This window comes from Rhamphochromis sp. 'chilingali', assembly GCF_963969265.1.
Source record: "Rhamphochromis sp. 'chilingali' genome assembly, chromosome: 14".
Lineage (NCBI taxonomy): Eukaryota > Metazoa > Chordata > Actinopteri > Cichliformes > Cichlidae > Rhamphochromis > Rhamphochromis sp. 'chilingali'.
Window position 1 is genome coordinate 31,059,644 of NC_137941.1, and position 20,555 is coordinate 31,080,198.

General features: G+C 40.8%; 1 protein-coding gene across 1 annotated transcript in view; it reads right to left on the reverse strand.

Annotated features, from left to right (window-relative positions):
* Positions 1–9,032: 9,032 nt before the first annotated feature.
* Positions 9,033–20,555, reverse strand: part of tbx15 (T-box transcription factor 15) — a 33,975-nt gene continuing 22,452 nt past the window's right edge. The window contains exons 5-8 of the mRNA XM_080903315.1: positions 20,088–20,255; positions 19,774–19,838; positions 13,425–13,522; positions 9,033–10,907 (exon numbers count right to left, since the gene is read on the reverse strand). Coding sequence (XP_080759441.1) covers positions 10,075–10,907; positions 13,425–13,522; positions 19,774–19,838; positions 20,088–20,255 — 1,164 coding nt within the window. The 3' untranslated portion in view covers positions 9,033–10,074. The remainder of the gene's footprint in view (positions 10,908–13,424; positions 13,523–19,773; positions 19,839–20,087; positions 20,256–20,555) is intronic.

Below are 20,555 nucleotides of genomic sequence, written 5' to 3' on the forward strand. Positions count from 1 at the left end.
TCCACCTGTCTGAGCTTCCATGAGAAGTTAATTGACATCAACCAATAACCATCCAAAGAAGGAATGGGTTTATCCACTTGCATGCTGTGCTGGGACAATTTTTAGATAAGTTAAATAATTAGTGGGTGCAATACTCAGTAATGGCTTGAACTTCAAAGAGTTTCCTAGATCAGTCTGCCTTTTTCATGCAAACTACTGGTGACTATGGCAATCTCAAAGGATTTTGCTGCAGCATCGTACAACTCTCTGTGACCAATTTCACTGTAGCAGCTGCCGGCCACCTTCAGAAACCCATTACAGTCTCTTGGGGAATACAAATGCTTTTCCTCATAGTGGTTGCTAGATGGTTGTTTCTAGGCCTGTGTTACTTAGGAAACACACTGACTTTGTTAGTCAGTTTAACTTTAGTTTGACAAAACTGAGACAGCAAGTTCTAATAGATTTTTAAGATTTTTTGTTTAATTCAAATCGCACAAAAAGAGTGGATAAAAAGTAAAATAATCACCTTTAATGCAACAAAAACTTTTACAGTCTCAAGATTGCAAAAATAAAGATGCTGGTCAGTGGAGTAGTATTGGTTATTTGTCTGCTGTGCTTTATTTCTCTCTAAGCTCTTTCAGAAACAACAACTACAATAATGTGATTCAGCAAAGACTTAAAACCAAAAGGAGTAGCGCATAAAGGATGTTGAAGACATCGGCAGTGGTTTTGAGACAAATGTCCATGAATATCTAGAGTCCAGAGCACACACATGAGAACATCATCATTATGAAGGAACCAAAGAGGTCCGCCTGTATACACTCACTAATGTTCTTGCTTCTGTGTGTCCATGGGCACATGCATGTTTGACTATTGTAACCAAATTGTGAAGCCACCCACACAAAACCCACAGCTTGCCTTTGTCGTCAAGTCTGGCACAGTCCAAACAGTTGTTCAGTGTCTTTGACACAGGTTTAGAGAAAACATGTACAGCCACTCCAAATTCCACCAAAGTACAGAGCGCTCTGGCTTCATGTTTTGCTCTCTCAGCGCACGTCGCAATGCGACCCCGGCCAAGTTGCTCGGCAGCACAATGAGCACGGGTGTGATTCAGCTTTCAACAGGCCTGTTACCAGGGATTACCCCAGCGTTGTTTAACAGTGTTATCCAGACCACAACAGAATGTTGTTTTATCAGAGTACTAAGTCAGACACTTTGCTCACTGACGGCTTCAGAAATGTCACCGTGAAATTTCTGAGAATCTGTCCCTGGCCTCTGCCCAGCCAGTGCAGGTGAGATCCATGAGAGAGCACAGCTGCCATTCTCAAACTTGCATTCAGACACGCACAGGCAGGCATGTATGGCCCCCATAGATAGATTGATGGTGGCGAGGGGAACCAAGGGCTGCTTGGCAGTCCTGAAATCAGGCCAGCTTTAACACGGCGGACACGCTCTCGAGCCCACAGTCATAGTAACATTTTATGTGACAAGCATTATAAAGGTGATTTATAGAACACATATGTGTTGGGTTTAATATTTTCCAGAATATTTAGCTCCGTGTATTAGGTCTGCATTTTCAAATCTGTCTGCTTGTTCGCATCATCCCTACACTGACCATTAAACAAACATCCTGTGAAAGTAACGAGCATAGCAAATGGGAAACTCTGAATAACCTCTCAAAGGGAAGCATGCTGTTTCAAGCAAACACTTATTAGGACTCTTTTATGAGACGGCCTTTTTTGTATGGCACCGACCTCTGGCTTCTTCTCTTTTGTACGCTTTCGTTTATAGCATAACTGGGCCAATAGTGCACTCAAGTCCATTGCTTTTCTGTAAAATGTCCACAGATCTCGTCGAGTGCAGTTGGTGGTGGGGTCAGTTTAAGTTAACAATCAAACTGTGGCTCACTTCATTAACTATTAAGTGTTTGTCGTCCTCTGAATACAGTGCAACTTTTATGCCTTTGTAAGGTGTGAACCTGTATTAACTAATAGAAAAGCTTATGTAGCTTTAATACATGTCATTGCATCTGGTGCCAAACATACTGCTCCGCCTGAAATTTAGGTATAGACTGTATATGCAGTAAAACAATAAATGTTCCCACTCGACTCATTAAATGAGTTTCAGTTTCTGCTCCCGCTCTTTAATTTCCTGAAGATTCAGTCTCCAGACTCCAAAATAAAATTCACAGGAGAGAAAAGAATAATTTCAGATGAGGGATTCATCTCATTCATTATTTGAATTAGTTTTGATATCCCTGTTTTCAGTGGCTGTGATTGCTTCTGCTGTTTTTTGGGGATATTAAAGACAAAATAAAGGATTAAATCCATTGTTGAAGGTTATAAGACTAACTACAACTTACATGGAGACAATAAAACAGAAATTTTCAAGATAATCTCAATGCATTTACATTCTGATGCTGGAATGGAGGATTTGAAATGCCTTTCAACATTGTTTACATCACTGAATTTTTTATTTATTTATTTATTTTAAGTTGGAAGGCTTATAATAAAATGTAGGATGCTGAAAAATCCAGGACTCTCCTATTTTATTGCTATGTCAGCAATAACTTATAACTTCAGCTCCCACACTTGTCATAGTGTGCACATGTGCACAAACATATTTTAAACCACTTTAAGGCAATATTCTTTTTATTCTAAATTTCATTCTAATTTATTACAAATGTTTCATCCATACATCCATCTTAGTGCATTACTTTAAACAAATGTTTCTTTAAAGTGTACTTTAAAATAAATCAAGCCAGTGCTGTTTTTTCATTTCTGAATTAAAAGTTCTTCTCATAGTTCGAGCTGTAGCATTTAAAAGGTCAATGTTTTTAAAAATCCAATTTCAGGTATAACCACGAGAAAGACTCGATTTTTAATGTATTACCAGCATTCTTAACAATTTTTCCTTTTCTTCTTCTTTTTTTTTTTTGCCTTTCAGCTCCACCGAGCCTACTGTTACATCTTCACACTCAACTCACACCAACTCTCCGGTTCTCACAGTCTAAAAATCAACCCTCCACGGGGTTTCAATATCCGGGTCACCTGCCCGGTCAGTCACCTGATCCTCTGAATCTTTGAGGACCTGACTGCAAGCCACCACAAAGCACCGGACCTCTCTCATTAAGACACGGGGGCTTTCCACTGGGGCGTCTTTGTTCTCAGCAGGCATGGCACCATGGGACTGCCTCGGACGGGTCTGTCTCCATCTGGGCCTGGGGTCTTTATCAGAACCACCTGCCCGAGAGGGTCAACCATATCTCAAACATCTTTTTTTTTCCTCTCCAGAGGAAGAAGGAAAATCATTTCAACTGTTTTCCTGTTGACCCGCATGCCATGGCTGAGGCCCTTTTCTGAGTGTGTGAGAATATTTATTTGTGTTTTAGTTAATCTCTGTGCGTAAAACTGAGCATAAGAACAATGAACATCAAATCCAAGGCTTGAAAATCTCAATTTATTGTCTTCTACCAAATACTGTAGCTGTGTTACAAAGATGTTCTGCTGATAGGCATGTTTAAACTTCCTTTGCCCAGGAAATAATGCATATTTATGACAGTAACAAAATGTTGCAGCTATAAAGAACATTACACAAACTTTGACTGTTGTTGACTGAATATTTTACCTAATATCATCAAAGTTTCTAACTGTGCAGAATTCTTTTAAACATAAGTTGTGGTAAATTGTCTCAATCAGTATAATATCTGATATGGTAGCCACCGTCTGTTGTGCAGTTTTGAGACTGAGGGATACATAAAGTTTCCAACTCAGTGGCTCATTATTCCAATATTCTGCTGATCTATCCATTTTACATTTACTTTTTTTATCTCACTTTCTTTCATCCTGAAAAGTACTGTTATTGGCAGTCATCTCACTTGCATTCCTGGTTTCTAGTGTAGTTCCTACAATGAGAATATCAGACTTCTTGCTATTCTTTCATGCGAATTTATGCCATTTTAGAGAATGTTGTGGTTGTATTTATTTGACAGCATTAACAGCGTAACAGTGTTGAAGGATTTGGCCCAAGAGAAATTTGATTCTGCTTTGGATATAATTCTAAACGCCAAGTTTAGAACTACAGTTTAGGACAAAGCAGGCTTTAAGGTAAAATAGTGCTGCTAAAGAATGTTACTTTTGCTTATTTGCGAGGTTATTACATTTTACCCTGCTGCCAGTTATCAGGTTATCTTCTTTTCATTGTAGATCATTTCCTATTTTAAATCATCAGTTCTGTGAGACACAAACAAAAAAAAATCACTGAAACAGCTCAAGGATCACCATTATTATCATTAGAAATTACAAAGAAAAACAAAAACAAAGTAAGAAATTGTGAAAAAACATATTAGATATTGATTTTAAGTATTTGTTTGTTTGTCTTTTACTTTTAAATTTGTATTTATTCATTCATTTTTGCAGTGTTGGCTTTGGACATTAATCTTACATGTATAAGGTCCTATGAAAACCTAAGTACACCTTTACTACTTACACAGGAATCACGAGGATAAGTCCCAGCCAGCTGCTGATAATCAAATGATGCACTTGATAAAGTGATCATCGGCAATTGTGAAGACATTTATAAAAGCAGAGTTTTTGGCAGTTTCCTGATCTGAAACTTTCAGGTGCGTCTTAACACGATGCCAAAGAGGAAAGACAGCAGCAAGGTTCTTAAAGAACGTTTTCTGGGAAGGGTTATAAGACAAGACAATTTTACACTTCCCAGAAGTGGACATCCCAGAAAACTCAACCCAAGGTCAGACCGATCAATGCTCAGAGATACTGCAAAAACACCAAGAGCTACATCTCAGTGTAAATGTGTTAAAGTTCATGACAGTACAATTAGAAAAAGACTCAACACGTACGGCCTGTTTTAAAGGAGAAATCCTTTTCTCTCTAAAAAGAACATAACAACACAGCTTAGATAGGCAAAGTTGCATTAGAACAAACAAGACTTCAGGAACAATGTCCTTCGGATAGGTGCAACCAGTAATCATAAGTGTGACATTTGGCAAAATCCAAACACATCACATAGTTTTCACTATGAAAATGGCTCCTTAAACCCTCTCTTTTCCTAATTTGTAAGTAAAATGTATTTTTATTGCACTTTTCACAGATGTAAAGTGCAGTTGGCTGTTATTTAATCTTTGTAAGCTACAGAGACATCCAGCAGTGCTGAAATAAATGTGAAGACTTTATATTTACTTCCTCTTCTACATGTTCCCTTTGTTTCATTCTATAGACAGACATACAAACAAGCACAGGGTTGTTTCAGAGATCTGTACTCCTGTGGCTGTACAGACTTTAGCCTCATTGCCAGAACCTGTTATGTTTCTTTTTTTAACGCTTGACATCTGCATCATGACTTTATCAATCCTAAAATAGCTTCAAGATGTTCCTTGAAGGAGAAAAGAATGCTGGTGTAAGACGGCCCAAGGTATGTGAGAGCCCTTTGCAGAAGAACAATGATTTAGTGTTCCAATACACATGTCAGGCCCACCGTAACACCTCAGAAAAGTGGGTCTGCGTCTCCTGTCAGCAATAATTTACTGTGAAGATGAGTCAGGCCAAGGAATCTCAAGCATAAGAGAGGAATAAACACAAGAGGGCAATAGTTTACCAGGATTTACTGATTGAAGTGTCCGATATAAACTCACACTCTGTCATGTCAAAACCAGGCTCAGGGTTCTCTGAAATTAAAGCAGTGTTTTTCCTCACTTTGGCACATGGTCACAGCTCCCCCCTCAACTGGACTCGCGTCCAGTAGAAATCCCCAGAGAGCAATTTCTGAGTCTTTTAAAATTTCTGAAATGTGTCGGGAGGGAAAGATCAATGGCTGAGATGTGGGGATTATGGAATATCTTTCAGTCAGCGTGCTGTCAGTCAAAGCAGGCTCAAAGCAGCATCCCTGTCAGAGGACCTCGTTAAAAAAGCTCCAGTTCCGTATCTCCAAGTCTTACAGTTTCATGTTTTACGGCGAGTCGGCCACGCTCCGCCATTAATCAATCAGTGAGTTCCTTTTGCATATTTTGTTTCTAATGAAAGACGCCACGATGAAAGGCAGCGAGTGGCTGTTACTCAAGCCTCTTGCCATTCTTTTCCACTTAAGGACCTGATGGATAGTTTACGGTATAAAAACAGACCTGCTGTGCATTATGTCATGCCGCCTCTCTGTAGAGCCATGTGCACTGCTCCTCTTTACCAATACATCTCCTATTTAACAGGCCCTGAGGTAGATTTGCGGTGAAGACGGGTGGGGGGGTGGGTAACAGGGTGATTTTGAATGTTGCTGGAACAGGAGATGGGGCGCATATCAGACAAATAATGTGAATAATTATTGGAAATAATGTCCAGATAGATGGAGCGATGCCAAATTATGAAATCATACGCTTCTCTCCGGTACATCACCCTGCTCATTATTTGAAGTCATGCTTGGAAAAACAGGTGTTTCCAATAGTGGGTCGCCGTCTCCACGGTCCTTTACCCCCTTCATTTTCCGATGATGGTTCAGATATGATATTTCATGGCTGGAGCTGTACTCGTGATAGGAAGTGATTGGGGAGAGCCGTTCAGAAGACATCCGTGTAATAGATGCTGATTGGCCCCGGCTAAATCGCTGGAATCTGCGTCTGTATAACAAGAGAAGAACCACAAGGCTGCAGTAGGAACGATCCTAAAAGCTGAATATTTTCCTTCGCTTGGAGGTTCAAATGATTACAAGGGGATTTTTCTGTCTCTTTAAACAGGTGCCATATTTTTGTGCAACAAGCACAACAGGAGTAGTGCAGCTGAGTGCAGTTGGCACAAGAGCTTTATTCTTCATTCTCATAATAAACAGAACCAGCAGGGAGAAAAATCGTCTTTTTCTTGGGGTCTTTTTCTCCCAGTTTTGGTTTATGATCGATGCATTGCGTCAGCGTTTGAAGCCCGTGCCTGTGATGTGGAGCGGAGCAGATGTGTGTGTTTTATAAGCAGAGAACACTCTCTTGCGTGATTAATAATCACGCCATTTGTTGCTATTGTGGCCAAGAGGCTGCGACTGGCAAATCAGCTCTCGTAGATAGAATGTCAAGCTCCATTCAAAATGGCATGCTTCTTAGATGATATTTATCAGTCATTTCCAAGAGTTAATCAGTATATAGCTGTGAAATACAGAACATGTGGTGAGTAAAAGCATCATTATTCTGTTGATTACCTACTTTAAACAGTCTAATTTGTTTTGCTTATGCGCAACTCCTGTTTCCTCTGAGTTTGAGGCGTATGACCAAGCGGGAACCACCAAATTAAGCCAAAACGCTGTGAAAGAGCTAAAAGTTACAGTTGTTCAAATGGCCACTTGAGGCTGTAAAACAGGCCGATCCAGATAGATTTCCATTTTATAGAATAACTATGTTTACAGCTTGGCACAAAACAGGCGCTTGGTCTGTAGCCAGCTTCCCTGCTTCATAACAACAGCAAGGTGGGTGTGCGGGTCGGTTGGGGTGGAAAGGGGGAAGTTGTATTAAGGCTTAAAATTATGCATCTTTTTGTCCATATAACTACAACCATCTGCTAATTCAGGTCACTAAACTGGACCTCTCATTTGCATTTGTGCTGTAGGTGACTTTTAAAGCCTTTTTTATGTAATCTAACAAATAGTATGGCCTGCTATGCAGTGCTTTGTACTCAAGAGTCACAGTCTTAGACATTTGTTCTATCTAAGAAGTGAGATAGATTGTTGTACTTTATAAGGATGTTACTTACTGTCAGGTTCGACGGTGCCCCGACCGGCGACCTGTGTGTGTGTGTGTGTGTGTGTGTGTGTTTGTTCTCCCGCTCTGTTTTTGTCTCCGTTGTAGTTGTTACGCGGTTGCGTAGCAACGGGAGATGTCCGACCCGGAAGTTCCGCCACTCTGAGTGGTCCCACCTGCAACTGATTCCTCGCCAGCTGCTGCCAATCATCCACCATTGTGACAGAACTATTTAATGGTGTGGCTGAGTGACAGACAGCGCTGGAGTATTCCACCAAGCCGGGTAGTGACTCGAATTCAGCGAGTGTTAGACAAACGTTTGATAGCGGAGGGAGGCTAACCGCATCTGTTTGCCTTTTTTCCAGGCTACGAGTGAGACGGAGATACGAGAGGAGAGACGTCACTGTTTACGAAAGTCGTATGGACACACGAGGGGAGCACGGAAGGGACTTAGCACTATGGATTACTTTGGATTTGCTTCACTGTAAATAAAGACACTGTTCAATCTTAACGAGCGATCCGCGTCTGGGTTCTCTTACTCATCACTCCCGTAACACTTACTGCACTAACTACAGCAAATTTAATGAGAAAAAAATGTGAAAGATCAAAAACACCTCATGAAAAAGGACACTTGTCTGTAGGACCACCGTGGAACCACATTCAACCGTTTAAAAGGTATCAGTGTCGGTCAAATCCAGTCCAGTCTCTGGAAGCACTTCACAATCAAGCATGTTAGCGTAATATGATCATTTAACACTCTGCTTCTCCTTTAAATATTCTCACATCCTGCACTGAAAACACAAGTTGTCAACAGCCAAAATGCTCAAATTAAGACTTTAACGCGCAAACGAATAAGTGAATTAATGTAATGCAACGCGCTTGCATTTAGTGATCACTTAAAGTTTAAGTTACATTTTAACTGTACAGTGCTTTATTATATATATTTACAGGACTGTATCTACCTCAAAGCTGTGGTCTCTTTAAAACATGCACGTCTTTGCACTTTTGAGAAAAGCTGGAGTATCCACAGGAATCTCACAGAGAAGAGAAAGAGCATGCAAACTCCACACAGAAAGGGTTCAGCTGGGATTCAAACTAGGAACCTTGTCAAGTCCTTATATACAGTCTATATGTTACTAACAAAGACGCATTTTTTTCATCTGAATTAGAAAATGTCGTATGTTCTTAATCTTCCAGAATAATTGCCTGTACTGTTCACAGAGAGGGAAGAAATCCAACCCATGTAAATGAATTAAAACGTTTATTGAGGGTTTCTTTTTTTGTTTGTTTGTTTGTTTGTTTTTTAGGTGCTTGGCACTTGTATTTACATTTTTTTAAAATGTTTCACAAAAAAAGAATTACGTTGCTATTTCCCCTTTTTCACACATTTTAATAACAGATTGTCCTGTAAAATTGCTATACTGTTCAGCACTTAAATACACATCTGTAATACACGTCACAACATACTTTACTCTGTGCTGCTATTGCTTACTTTTTGTCACACAACAACTTTTTAAGCTTATGTTATTGATTGCATTCGCCATCTTATACATATATTTATATATATATTTAAAACAGAATCCACTCAAAAAATAACCAATCCAGTCTTAGAGGAGAAAAGGTTGAGTTGCGTGGTGAAGTCCTGATTTCTAATGTGCATATATGCTGGCATTTTCAGGATGAAGCAAAAGTTCCTCAGTGAACTCTTGCATCAATTACCAGATTTGTGTGTTTTCACCATCTGCCACAGCATGCACCAGTTTCTCTCCTGCATGTACGTGGAGCATGGAGAGTCATTCGGTGATCCGGTCCAGTTGTCTATTTCATTCCAGCCAAAAACTGTGGATTTTGTCAGCAACCACTGACACTTTGGCATTCCCAAGCTAATATGGCACAAGTGCCGAGTGAAGTAAAAGCCCTCTGTATCACATAGAAGGTTCTTTGGTTACAGAATGGCAGGAAGAGCAGATGACATTTGAGTCCCCAAAGAATCAAGTCATTTTGAAGAACCTGTTGCTTCTATTGCACAATGACACTCACAACTGATAATCCCCTCTGTACCAGAGTAAGTACACTGCCACTTCTTATAACACTGATCTGAATGAGGTTGTTGTTTCATTGCTGTCAAGTTGCCGTCCTTCATTAATACAAAGATAATTAAATAATATTTTTGTCTTCCACTGTAAGTATCTTTAAAAACAAAATGTTGAGAGGACATCCTTTTTCTGAAAGCTTCCTTTGTACCTCAGTATATCTATCCTTCATGTGAAAACACTGGTTCAAACTTAACACCAAACCAGGTTCGTAGATTTACTTTTCATATTGAAGACATTAAAAACGTGGCGCCCTGCAAGGTTGGGTCTGAGTTCCTACACCATGTGCATGGACATCTGAGACGAGGAGCCATACTGACGTCCGTCACAAGAGCTGCTGCTTTGCTGGCCACCGGTGGTGTTGCCGATCATGTGCATGGTGTCCATGCTTCCGTTGGACAAGTACTGGCGCTCGGCGAATGCCCCTGCAGGAGTGGAGGAGCAGAGCAAACCGCCCTGGGGTTTCTCGGGGCTGGCGGCCAGGCGAGGAGAAGTGGGGAAGTTATATCCGTACAAATTGTAAGGGTTGTGGAGGGAGAAAGCGTTGTAGGAGCCCTGCTGCACGTGGTGGTGGCTTCCACCAAACATGTGGGCAGAGGAAGGGGCGGATCCGGATGAAGAGGACGAGGCTGAGCTGGAGCTTCCCCCGGTTTGCATCACGTACTGAAGCTGAGAGGCTGGGAATGAGCCGAGCTGACCGCTATAGCCATCCATTTTGCCCCCGCCGCCGCCGCCACTGCCGCTGCCAGTCAGGGAAGCGTGAGTGCTACCCTGCATGCCGGCAGCAATCAAAGAGGAAGTCCTCTGTGGCAAAAAGGATTCAGAGGGCTGACCAGACGCCACAGCACTCCCTGCAGCCTGGAGGCGTCCATATGAACTTTCAGCCAGGCCGCCATATCCCTGTAGGGCCGCCATGTTGCTGCGAGCACAGGCAGGGTACTCCGACAGGCCCAGGTTGCAAAGCTGACTTTCCCTACAGCCCACATTGAAGGTGTTAGGGGCCAAGTGAAAGGTTGGAGGGGAGCAGGAGGGAGAAAGGAGGTGTGCTGCACTAGAGGGAGATGGAGTTCCTGTGCTGGAGGTGGTAGGAGAAGTGCCTGTGCTGCCCCCTGCAAAACAGAAATACAGAGAGAATGAGTGAACTATACAAAAGCCAATGTGGGAGTACCAGAAACTGTAATGCCTCAAAAGGCTTCTCCAAATGGCCTTAAACCTGCATTAAAAAGCGATAAAGCAGGGTATCCCTTAGGGCATGACCACACTGTGACTGACATGTCTCGGTTTCTGTTGCATTCAACTTTTGCTTATGTTTCTTTGCAGGTTTTAGATCTCACCTTGGGTCAACACACCTGAATCACATGATTAGTTCGTTACCAGGCCTCTGGAGAACTTCAGGACATGTTGAGAAGGTAATTTAGCCATTTAAATCAGCTGTGTTGGTTCGAGGACACATCTAAAACCTGCAGAGACACCGGCCCTCGTGGACTGAGATTGCCCACCCCTGCACTAGACTGAAGAACTAGAGGCTTCAAACTGAAGTTCCCATGAGATTGTGTGTTGTTATGCAAACTCAGTCAGTTGATCCAAATGGGCTTTGTCAAACCCCTGTTCTCAGACCAACTGCAGCCGTACTCTGTATACACGATCACGAACTGTTTTGTAAAACACGCCGCATTAAATATTCTGTTCTGAGGAGATTCGTGTCACCCCACATATAATACATGCATATAAGTTTGGTGGCACAAGTAAGATCCTCAGGCCAAGCCTTTCAGAGAGATGTGAAAGCTGTGAGGTATTAATCACATACTTTTGTGTTAATAAGAACTTGGCTCACGTTCATGCTGCTGTCCTAAAATTCAGTTTGAAACCGGAATGAGGAGGACGCATAACTAAATAATCCAGGAGTCGCTTGGCTTGGGCTCTTCTTTGCACCATATGCCTTCGATAATATCGCCGCAGCGCTCTGCTCAGCTCAAGGAGATGAAGGGGGGAGCTTATGAGGAGGGAGAGAAAAGAAAAGGGGGGCAAGGTAGATATATTTCGGAAAGAGAGAACGATAGTTAAGTGATGTCATGTTTTCCTCTGGATAGACGGGCTCGGGGGGCTTCAGTGCCGAGGGAGAATGCTTGATTGCTTTGAAGGGGAAAAGGGTGTCTGGTGCCATAAGAGCAAAGCTACACAGTTCCTTACAGTTACCACAGAGTGCACATGCACACAACACAGAGTCTTTATGAGATGATACAGGGTTCACTGACAGAGCAAGGACTTTAATTAAATCTTAATCACTGCGGAGAAGTTTAAAGATAACAAACACGTGTCAGCCCGCTCTGACAAAACATGGAGCATCACGTCATGCTGACCTCCGAGGGTAACATGGATCAGGTCAGCATTGCTTTAGAGTTGCTTGAAAGCGGCGAGGCCCTTGATATGAGCCATGACTCGTTCCTGGTTGTCGACTCTGGAGCTGAGACAAAGGGAGGTGGCCCAAGTGACGCTGACTCTTGTCTTGGAGCCGTCCAAAAGCCACAGGGTTTGTTTAACGATTTTATTTGCAACGGCTACGCGTGATGTGAAAAGTTCAGCAGACGCAGGCAGACCTGCCAGAGGAGCAGTGTATGGCCAAGCTCAGATGAAGGACAACCACAGCTGATATATGGAGGGAAAATATGCACATGGAGAGTTCACACTGGGACACCAATGCGCCAAGGTCATGGTAAGTACCACTGCACACAACTCTAGGTAACTGTGCAGTAATGTATTACACTACACTGTAATGAGCCCTAAAAAAAAAGATGATGTGACGTTTCAGTTATGAAAATCCAATTTTAAACCAAATACATTTAAAATCACAAAAAAAAAAAAACCGAAAGTAAAAATGTTCCAGTCAGTGATCGTTTCATGTTTGGTTTCAGTTTACAGGTTTTATCTGAAAACACAAACTAATTCATAATTACAATACTCGTGCAAGTCGCCCGTGACAATGATGGTATCATGATACAGCGATCCTTGATGTACTGACAGTCATTCATAAACTTATTATGGTGTGTGTGTGTGTGTGTGTGTGTGTGTGTGTGTGTGTGTGTGTGTGTGTGTGTGTGTGTGTGTGTGTGTGTGTGTTTCTTAACCATAAATGTGACTTTAACATCATTTTGCATTTCATTACCCCTGCCAAGTAGGTTATGTGTTTGTTAGCGTTTGCACGCGTGTCATTCTGTCTGTAAACACAATAGTTCAAAAAGTTATGCCAAAATTTGTAGGGGTGTAAAGTGGGGTCATTTTAAGAATCCATTAAAATCTGGTTGATACCCATCAAAGTCTTCAAAGTTTACTTACGGATTTATTGGTCAAAAACTGAGAAAAGGCTTTATAATACGGAAACTTATAATTGTGTGGCGTGTTTTTCAACACATAGAAAAGAAGATCTAAAGGTTTAAAATACCGACTGAATATAGCATATTGTAAAAGGAAGCAATATCATACAGTTTCACAGTCAGTAGTTTATTAGTAGGTTGGGGGTTTTTTTGCCTTATTCTACTGTAATACTTTTTTTAATATCACAAAGTTAAGGTAAATTTGTTCCTTTAAGACAGATGAGAAGGACTGCACAAATATATTTATTTACATACCTTGCTGTTTCTGCATATTTGTAAAGTCTTCAAATGTGAGTGTCCTCACTGGAGGTCTCCAGAAAGCATATGTTTCCATGATCGCCTCAAGGCCAGTCCTGACAGAGACATGCAAAACCAATTTTAGGACACACACACAAACACAAAAAAAGAAATGAAAACAAGAGGCAAGTTTTTTTTTTTAGTGAAGTTTACAATAAAAGCTGCTGCTAGGACAGAGAAAATAATATTATCAGTCATAGATTAATCACTGATTTTAAGCATGTATCTCTTTTTTTTTAGTCTAAAGCTTGAAGCCTCGATCAGGCTCACCGTTGTATTTAAAGTTCTAGAAGCCTGATTTTAGATAATTATGAGCTTTGATTGTTACTATAGACATTTAAATGTTTGAAATGAACACTGAAACGCTTAATGAGAACAATAACCAAAGTTTGGGGAAAGTATTCATATTTCTTTCTTCACTCTTGCACCAAAATCAGCCTTTTTAATACTTAACTTTATTTTAAAACTGTACTTTTAATAGAGTTAAATAAGGAATTTACTCGTTTCTGTTAATAGAATTAATAAACTGTGACTTGACGAGTACATAGAGGGAGAATCTAAATATACTGAAAACATCAATGGAAGAAAAATGGGCAGTGATATTCTACATGTCAGTGAGACAGCTAGAAACATCGGGAGCTGGGGTGGGTTTGAGATATATAATGTAGATGGAGAGAGAGGTGGGATAAACCAGAGTCCAGCTAGGAGGAAACTGGGGCCATTAAAAAGGAGCAGAATTTTAGTGTGCATTTCATTTCATCCTGAATCTGTACATGGTTCTCCTTCCTGCTTGATTTACTTCCCCACATGGCGCTCGGCTCTGGCCCAGGCAAAGCAGCGTCCGCTCTGCTCCCTGTGTTATTTTAGGGCCACCAGCTCCCTGGCTGTGGCAGCTCGTTAGTGCGCCATGCTAATCAGCCCAGCCCTCATCATCACTGCACTCATTCATACAGTTGCACTGCTGCCGCGGGACCAAAACCCAACAAATGAGCTGTATCCCTCCACCGGGCCATAAAGCCTGGTCACCAGACAACTGACGACACCCCCATAACCGTAAGGCTGAGAGAGGACCGCATTAAGATTCAACAAGAAACTCAGAAAAAGGAAAACAAGATGGTGCTTAATTTGAGAATTAGCAGTGCAAGTTTGGCCTTTCTATTAATTTGGAATTTCCCCTGAATATGGAATCGGTTGGTAATGCTTCACAGCAAATGAGCTGCACGTTCATTTTACAGCTTAAAAACCCAAAGAAAGTACCTTAGGTATTTTTATAACTGTTTATGTCACCCATATCCGATACTAATAGAAGCTGAGTAACGTTTAAAAGACGCGCGTGGCAATAATAACAAAATATGTCACACCTGCTTTTATGTGCGCAGCTGCCTGTTTCCACTGCTTTCAGTTGCAGCTGCAGCACTTTTACATTTTGCTCAACCTGGCTGCAGAGAAGGCAAATCAAGAGAGGGTTAGTATTTTATTAGGGGGCGAGCAAGGTTTGGTTTCACTGGAAATTACCTTGATTTTCCTTCCTATCTAGTGTTTACCACAAGGTGACAAGAAAGATGTGGACTAAACGACTGTCGTTACTCATTACAGATAATTGTGACTTGTTCAAGCTAAGCACAGGAAATGTTAATTGCTTTTATCTCGTCTGTCTCACCTGTTGACCTTTCTAACCCTAATCTGACACATTAGGTTCCCCACGGGATCCTGTCCCTCCACAATTCTTTAAAGAAATTTTTCCTAGTATACAACAGTATGTCCTTGACATTATTAACAGCAGTCTGTCTTCTGGTGTGGTTCCTGCAAATTTCAAACATGCAGTAGTACAGCCACTGCTTAAGAAACCTGGCCTTGATCACACAGTTTTAGCGAACTATAGGCCTATTTCCAAGCTGCCTTTAGTCTCCAAGGTTTTAGAGAAAATTGTTTTTAGTCAACTGAAAGATTTTCTAGATGAAAATGGAATCTTTGAGGTTTTTCAGTCAGGTTTTAAAACCCTTCACAGCACAGAATCTGCATTACTAAGGGTTTTTAATGACATCCTTCTGGCATGTGATTCTGGTAACCATGTTGTTCTTGTCTTGCTTGACCTAACTGCTGCCTTTGACACAGTAGACCACAATATTTTAATTTCTCGATTACATGATGTAGTGGGTATTGGTGGCACTGCACTCAATTGGTTTAGGTCTTATTTGTCAGATAGAACTTTCTCTGTCAGCCTTCTCGGTTACGAATCGTCTTCTGCTCCTCTGTCATGTGGTGTCCCACAGGGCTCAATTTTAGGGCCACTGCTCTTTTCTCTGTATCTACTGCCTCTGGGTTCTATCCTTAGAAGGCATGGGATCTCATTTCACTGTTATGCCGATGACTGCCAAATTTATTTGACACTAAAACGCAAGGATGCCATCTCCATAAAACCTCTCTTGACATGTCTAGATGACATTAAAGCTTGGTTGGCTCGAAACTTTTTAAATTTTAATAAAAAGAAAACAGAAGTGTTGGTGTTTGGACCCAGTGGTCCCTGTGAGTCCTCCTCTGTTGTTTTAGGATCCCTAGAAGTCTATTTTAAATCTGTTGTTACTGACCTTGGTTTTAAGTTGGACAGTGATTTTAAATTGGACAACCAAATCAGAGCAGTGGTGAAGTTCAGTTTTTATCATTTAAGGCGACTGGCAAGACTAAAATCTTTTCTTTCGAGGCAGCACCTTGAAACAGTGATCCATGCTTTTATTTCTTCCCGCCTGGACTACTGTAACTCACTTTATGTGGGGGTCAGTCAGTCATTGCTCTCACGTCTGCAGCTGGTTCAAAATGCGGCTGCACGACTCCTAACAGGAACTCGAAAAAGAGAGCATATAACCCCCGTGCTGGCCTCTCTGCACTGGCTGCCTGTGTCTTTTAGAGTTAATTTTAAAATTCTTATGTTTGTTTTTAAATGTCTACACAGTCTTGCCCCGCCTTACCTCTCTGAGCTTCTTCATCCCCACATACCCTGTCGGTCTCTCAGGTCAGCTGACCAGCTGCTCCTGGAGGTACCGAGATCCAGGAGGAAGCTCAGAGGGGACAGGGCCTTCTCTATTGTGGCTCCAAAATTATGGAATAATTTGCCCATGCATGTTAGAGAGGCCCCTTCACTGTCCACTTTTAAATCACGTCTTAAAACCCACTTTTATTCCTTGGCTTTTAACCTCAGTGAGACTTAGTTTCTTTTTTAATGCAGTAGTTATTTAATTAATGATTTCACTCTTCTTTTATTTGTTTTTTATTTATATCTCATGTAATTTTATTTTACAGTTCCAATGTACAGCACTTTGTGTCAGCTGTGGTTGTTTTAAAGTGCTTTATAAATAAAGTTGATGATGATGATGATGATTAGCCACCAAGGATGCATGTGCACATAATAAAATTACGAACGACTCCGCCTGATCTGTCCGTGCAGCTGGAATTTCTTGGCTTTGCCAACACACATCGGCATTTGCTTCAGACAACATCCACTGACTGCTCACAGGAGCCACTAACCTAACAAGCTGCACCTGATGCTGATGCCAGCATCCAATCACTGCCACATCGGAAACTGCATCCAAATCGATGATAATGTTAGTCAGAGGTGGTCGTGTTGCAGGATTTTTCCTTGATAGACAAACTTTTGACCAAGAGAAAAATCATGATTATCATGCTAATGAAATTTTTTTTAACCAGTTTTTGCTAATTGTGGTTTCGTTTATCATCATTTGATCATCAAAACGTTGAGAAATCTTGTGAAAATAATTCAGGGGATGCAGAAGCATCTGCCCTTGGCCCTATCTCTTGTATTAGCAATGTTGCAGTTAATAATAATAATAATCATCATCATCATCATCATCATCATGATGATATATGATCATTTATTGCATTTATGCCCTAATACTGGGTTGACCTTCATAATTCAAGATTTGCCAAAGTGTAATTATAATCAGACGTTTATGTTTGATTGAACTGAATATTTGCAGTTTTTTTCTTGATTAAAAATCAGACCTGACTGTGAGCTGGAAACACGCCGTATCTACAGTTACATTTCATATTGAGCTAATAACTTCATCCTGTGTGACCAAACTCCCAAATCACCATAATTATTCTGAAACAGCAGCATGAAGGTCAAAGGTCAGAGCTGCAGCTCGCTAACAATATTCATGAATGACGCAATAAAAAAAAAGAAATCAGCTCCGACACAAAGCATGAAATTCAGAATGACTGAGAGAGGGCTTTTAAGGTAACAGAAGCAGTCTGAAATCTCAGTGTGTCCTGGCCAAATCTGAACCAAAAAAAATCCCAGACGGGCGTGAAGGGAAGGAATCCTGAGCAGTACGTGAGGATCAATTCATTTTCTCTCTCTAAAGACAAATCTCTTGTGCTCTGTTATCTTTTCATCTGTAGCTTTTCTGCAATGAAATTCTAATGCCAGTTCATAAATCAAACGGTCTATTGTCTGAAAAACGAAAAAAGATGTCTCAAATATCTGTGCGCCAATAATGCGGACCAGATGAGGGGGCTGCTTTCATGTGTGGAGACCCCTTCTCTTTCCTCCTCTCCTCCACTATGTTATAGATATAGGATGATTCAGTGACTGGGTGCAACAAGGCGAATCAAGAGAAAAGAGGGGAGGAGACGAGAGGAGGGGGATAGAGGCAGAAGGAGAGGTAAACAGTGATGTAGAACATCTAAGAAAGCATCAGGATAAAATCCAACATAATCAATAATGTTATTAGTTAGCTTGAAAAGTAAGTAGAAGTAAGTATTCCACAGTGCAGAGTCAGACTGCTGTCTCTGGCTAACATCACACAGTAACAAGACAGTAATGACAACATGTCCCAGTGCAACCTTTTACCGTGCGACAATAAGAGTCAAAACATTTTTGTATTGTGTTTCATTTGCCTTTTGTTTGGATTTGTGTCAGGAAGAGGAGAGCAAACATATCTCACGGAATTCTGGTTGTAATTCATAGCGACTAAATGGCCGGCTTCACTGCTTTATAGGTCGTGTGGGAATGTGGGCATGATTAAAAAAGAAAGAAAACACGAGTACAGACAGTGTTAATATTCCCGTAAGCACGGATATGGTGATTTTCAGGTCAAAGCATGTCTAGACGTCTAGGTTAAACTGGCCTAAATTTAGTTACATGTAGCCGTTGTTCCAATCACATTTTATGGCTTTATTTCAGTCTGAAGCAGGTCTTAAGTGAGTGATGAAATTTTAGGGGTTTTATGGAGCTAAATGTCTAAAATAAAAACAATCAGCCCACTTTGAAGCTAAAAGTGACCGTGAGAGAGATGAAAACTTGGTACCTTTGACAAAATGTGGAAAAACTAATAATCAGCTCACAGCAGATGTCAGAGACAAGCAAATATTTACAGTTAAGATTAAAGATGTATGGATACTTGTTCATTAGCTAGTCACAGTGCAGCAAACCATATTCTAGGAACAGCAACATGCACCCACTAGTGATTGAGCCAGAAGTAACAATATTTGGACGAGGTGATGGAGAGGCAGGTTTACCGCTAAGCTCAGTTAATAAGCCGCACAGGTACCATATATCAGTTCCAAGCAACAGACTAGTAAAATACTCAAATTTACTCAAAGATTAAGTACAAACTTCTTGGACAGTCTATACATCCCAGCAAGTAATATTATTTGTTGGAAAGGCACCAACAACACAAACATAGGTGGGCCTTTACTTGAATCAGTATTGATATAACCGGGCATTAGCTACAACCCTTTGTCACAACACCTTTCAAAGCAGAAACAACTCCTAGCTTTAAGTCTTAATAAAATCAAAAAGTGGAAATAAATAAATACATAATAAATACATACATCAGTATCTGTTCAGTGTTTTGACAGCGTTTGACATTGATTTCCAGTTTCAACCTGTTTATGCACGTACAGGTTATTAGTTTAAGACCTGAAAATCAGAGGAATGAAACAATGAAAGCAAAAGAGAACAAACGTTGTTTTCTCTCGCTTGTGCATCAGTGTGTCTGTCTGTACTGCAGATCTGGGCAACAGCTGCATGTGTGCTATCTTCAGAGGATTATTTCCACAATAAAGGTCACACAGTGCAACAATTAGCATGGGGTTCTTTGTTTACCCCCCATAGAGTCTAACAACACAGAGGTTAGATTGATTGGAGAATCTGAATCACGTGGTTGTTATTTATCTCTTTGCATGTGTCAGCTAAGACTCAGTATAACTGCTTTGGCTGATAACAGAGACAAAGCACTGAAGACACCTAAGGAGGGTGTATTGCCTGGATGATGTTGTAACAATGTACCTGTTTCTTCCAGAGTCTCTGAAACCTTTGGCAAATGGGTTGCGGTCAATCTTTAGTCTGGTAATCTGCAGAAAAGGACAACATAGAAAGAGACATTTTATTTATAAACTTTCAAAAATGCTTGAGTAGAAAATGCCATCGCTATAAAATGTGAGGAATTTTAAGAAAGCAGATTATATAAAGGGATTTTTTAAAGCTTTTCAGAGATGGGTAATTTCAGAGCACTTCTGAAATTACGTCTGATTTCTTTTTTTGTTTTAAAGTAATATCCTGTAATCAGTTTTTACTATGGTGATAAAGTCAGAGCTGAATACCTGCTGGTTCTGATAAGCAGTGACTGTGGTAAAGACTGTCTCAGGGAAGCTGAAGGTCTTAACTCCTTCCCCACTGGGCACTGGTTTGTTTGGAGACAGTTCACTGCTGAAGTCCTTCCTGATGACATGAACACGAGGCTGATACTTGTGCATGGAGTGGAGGATGATCTGTAAATATGAGAAAAGAAGAGAGTGAAGTGCAGTCAGTCATTTTGTGTGAATGTACGCAGGGGTGCGTAATCTGTGAAGGATGATCTCGGTAGTTACAAATCTGTGTGTGAATGCATTATAGGTGCCTTGAAATGTACAAAACACTCAAAATACAACATAAAACCTCCGTCCTAAAAAAACGCTTTCTTGTAAACATCAATTAGCTGCACTGATTCCCGACCAGGGCTACGTGACATTAAGCGGAAACAAAGTTCTCACTGCAGTGACGCTGGCTTGAGGATTATTTCACATTATTTC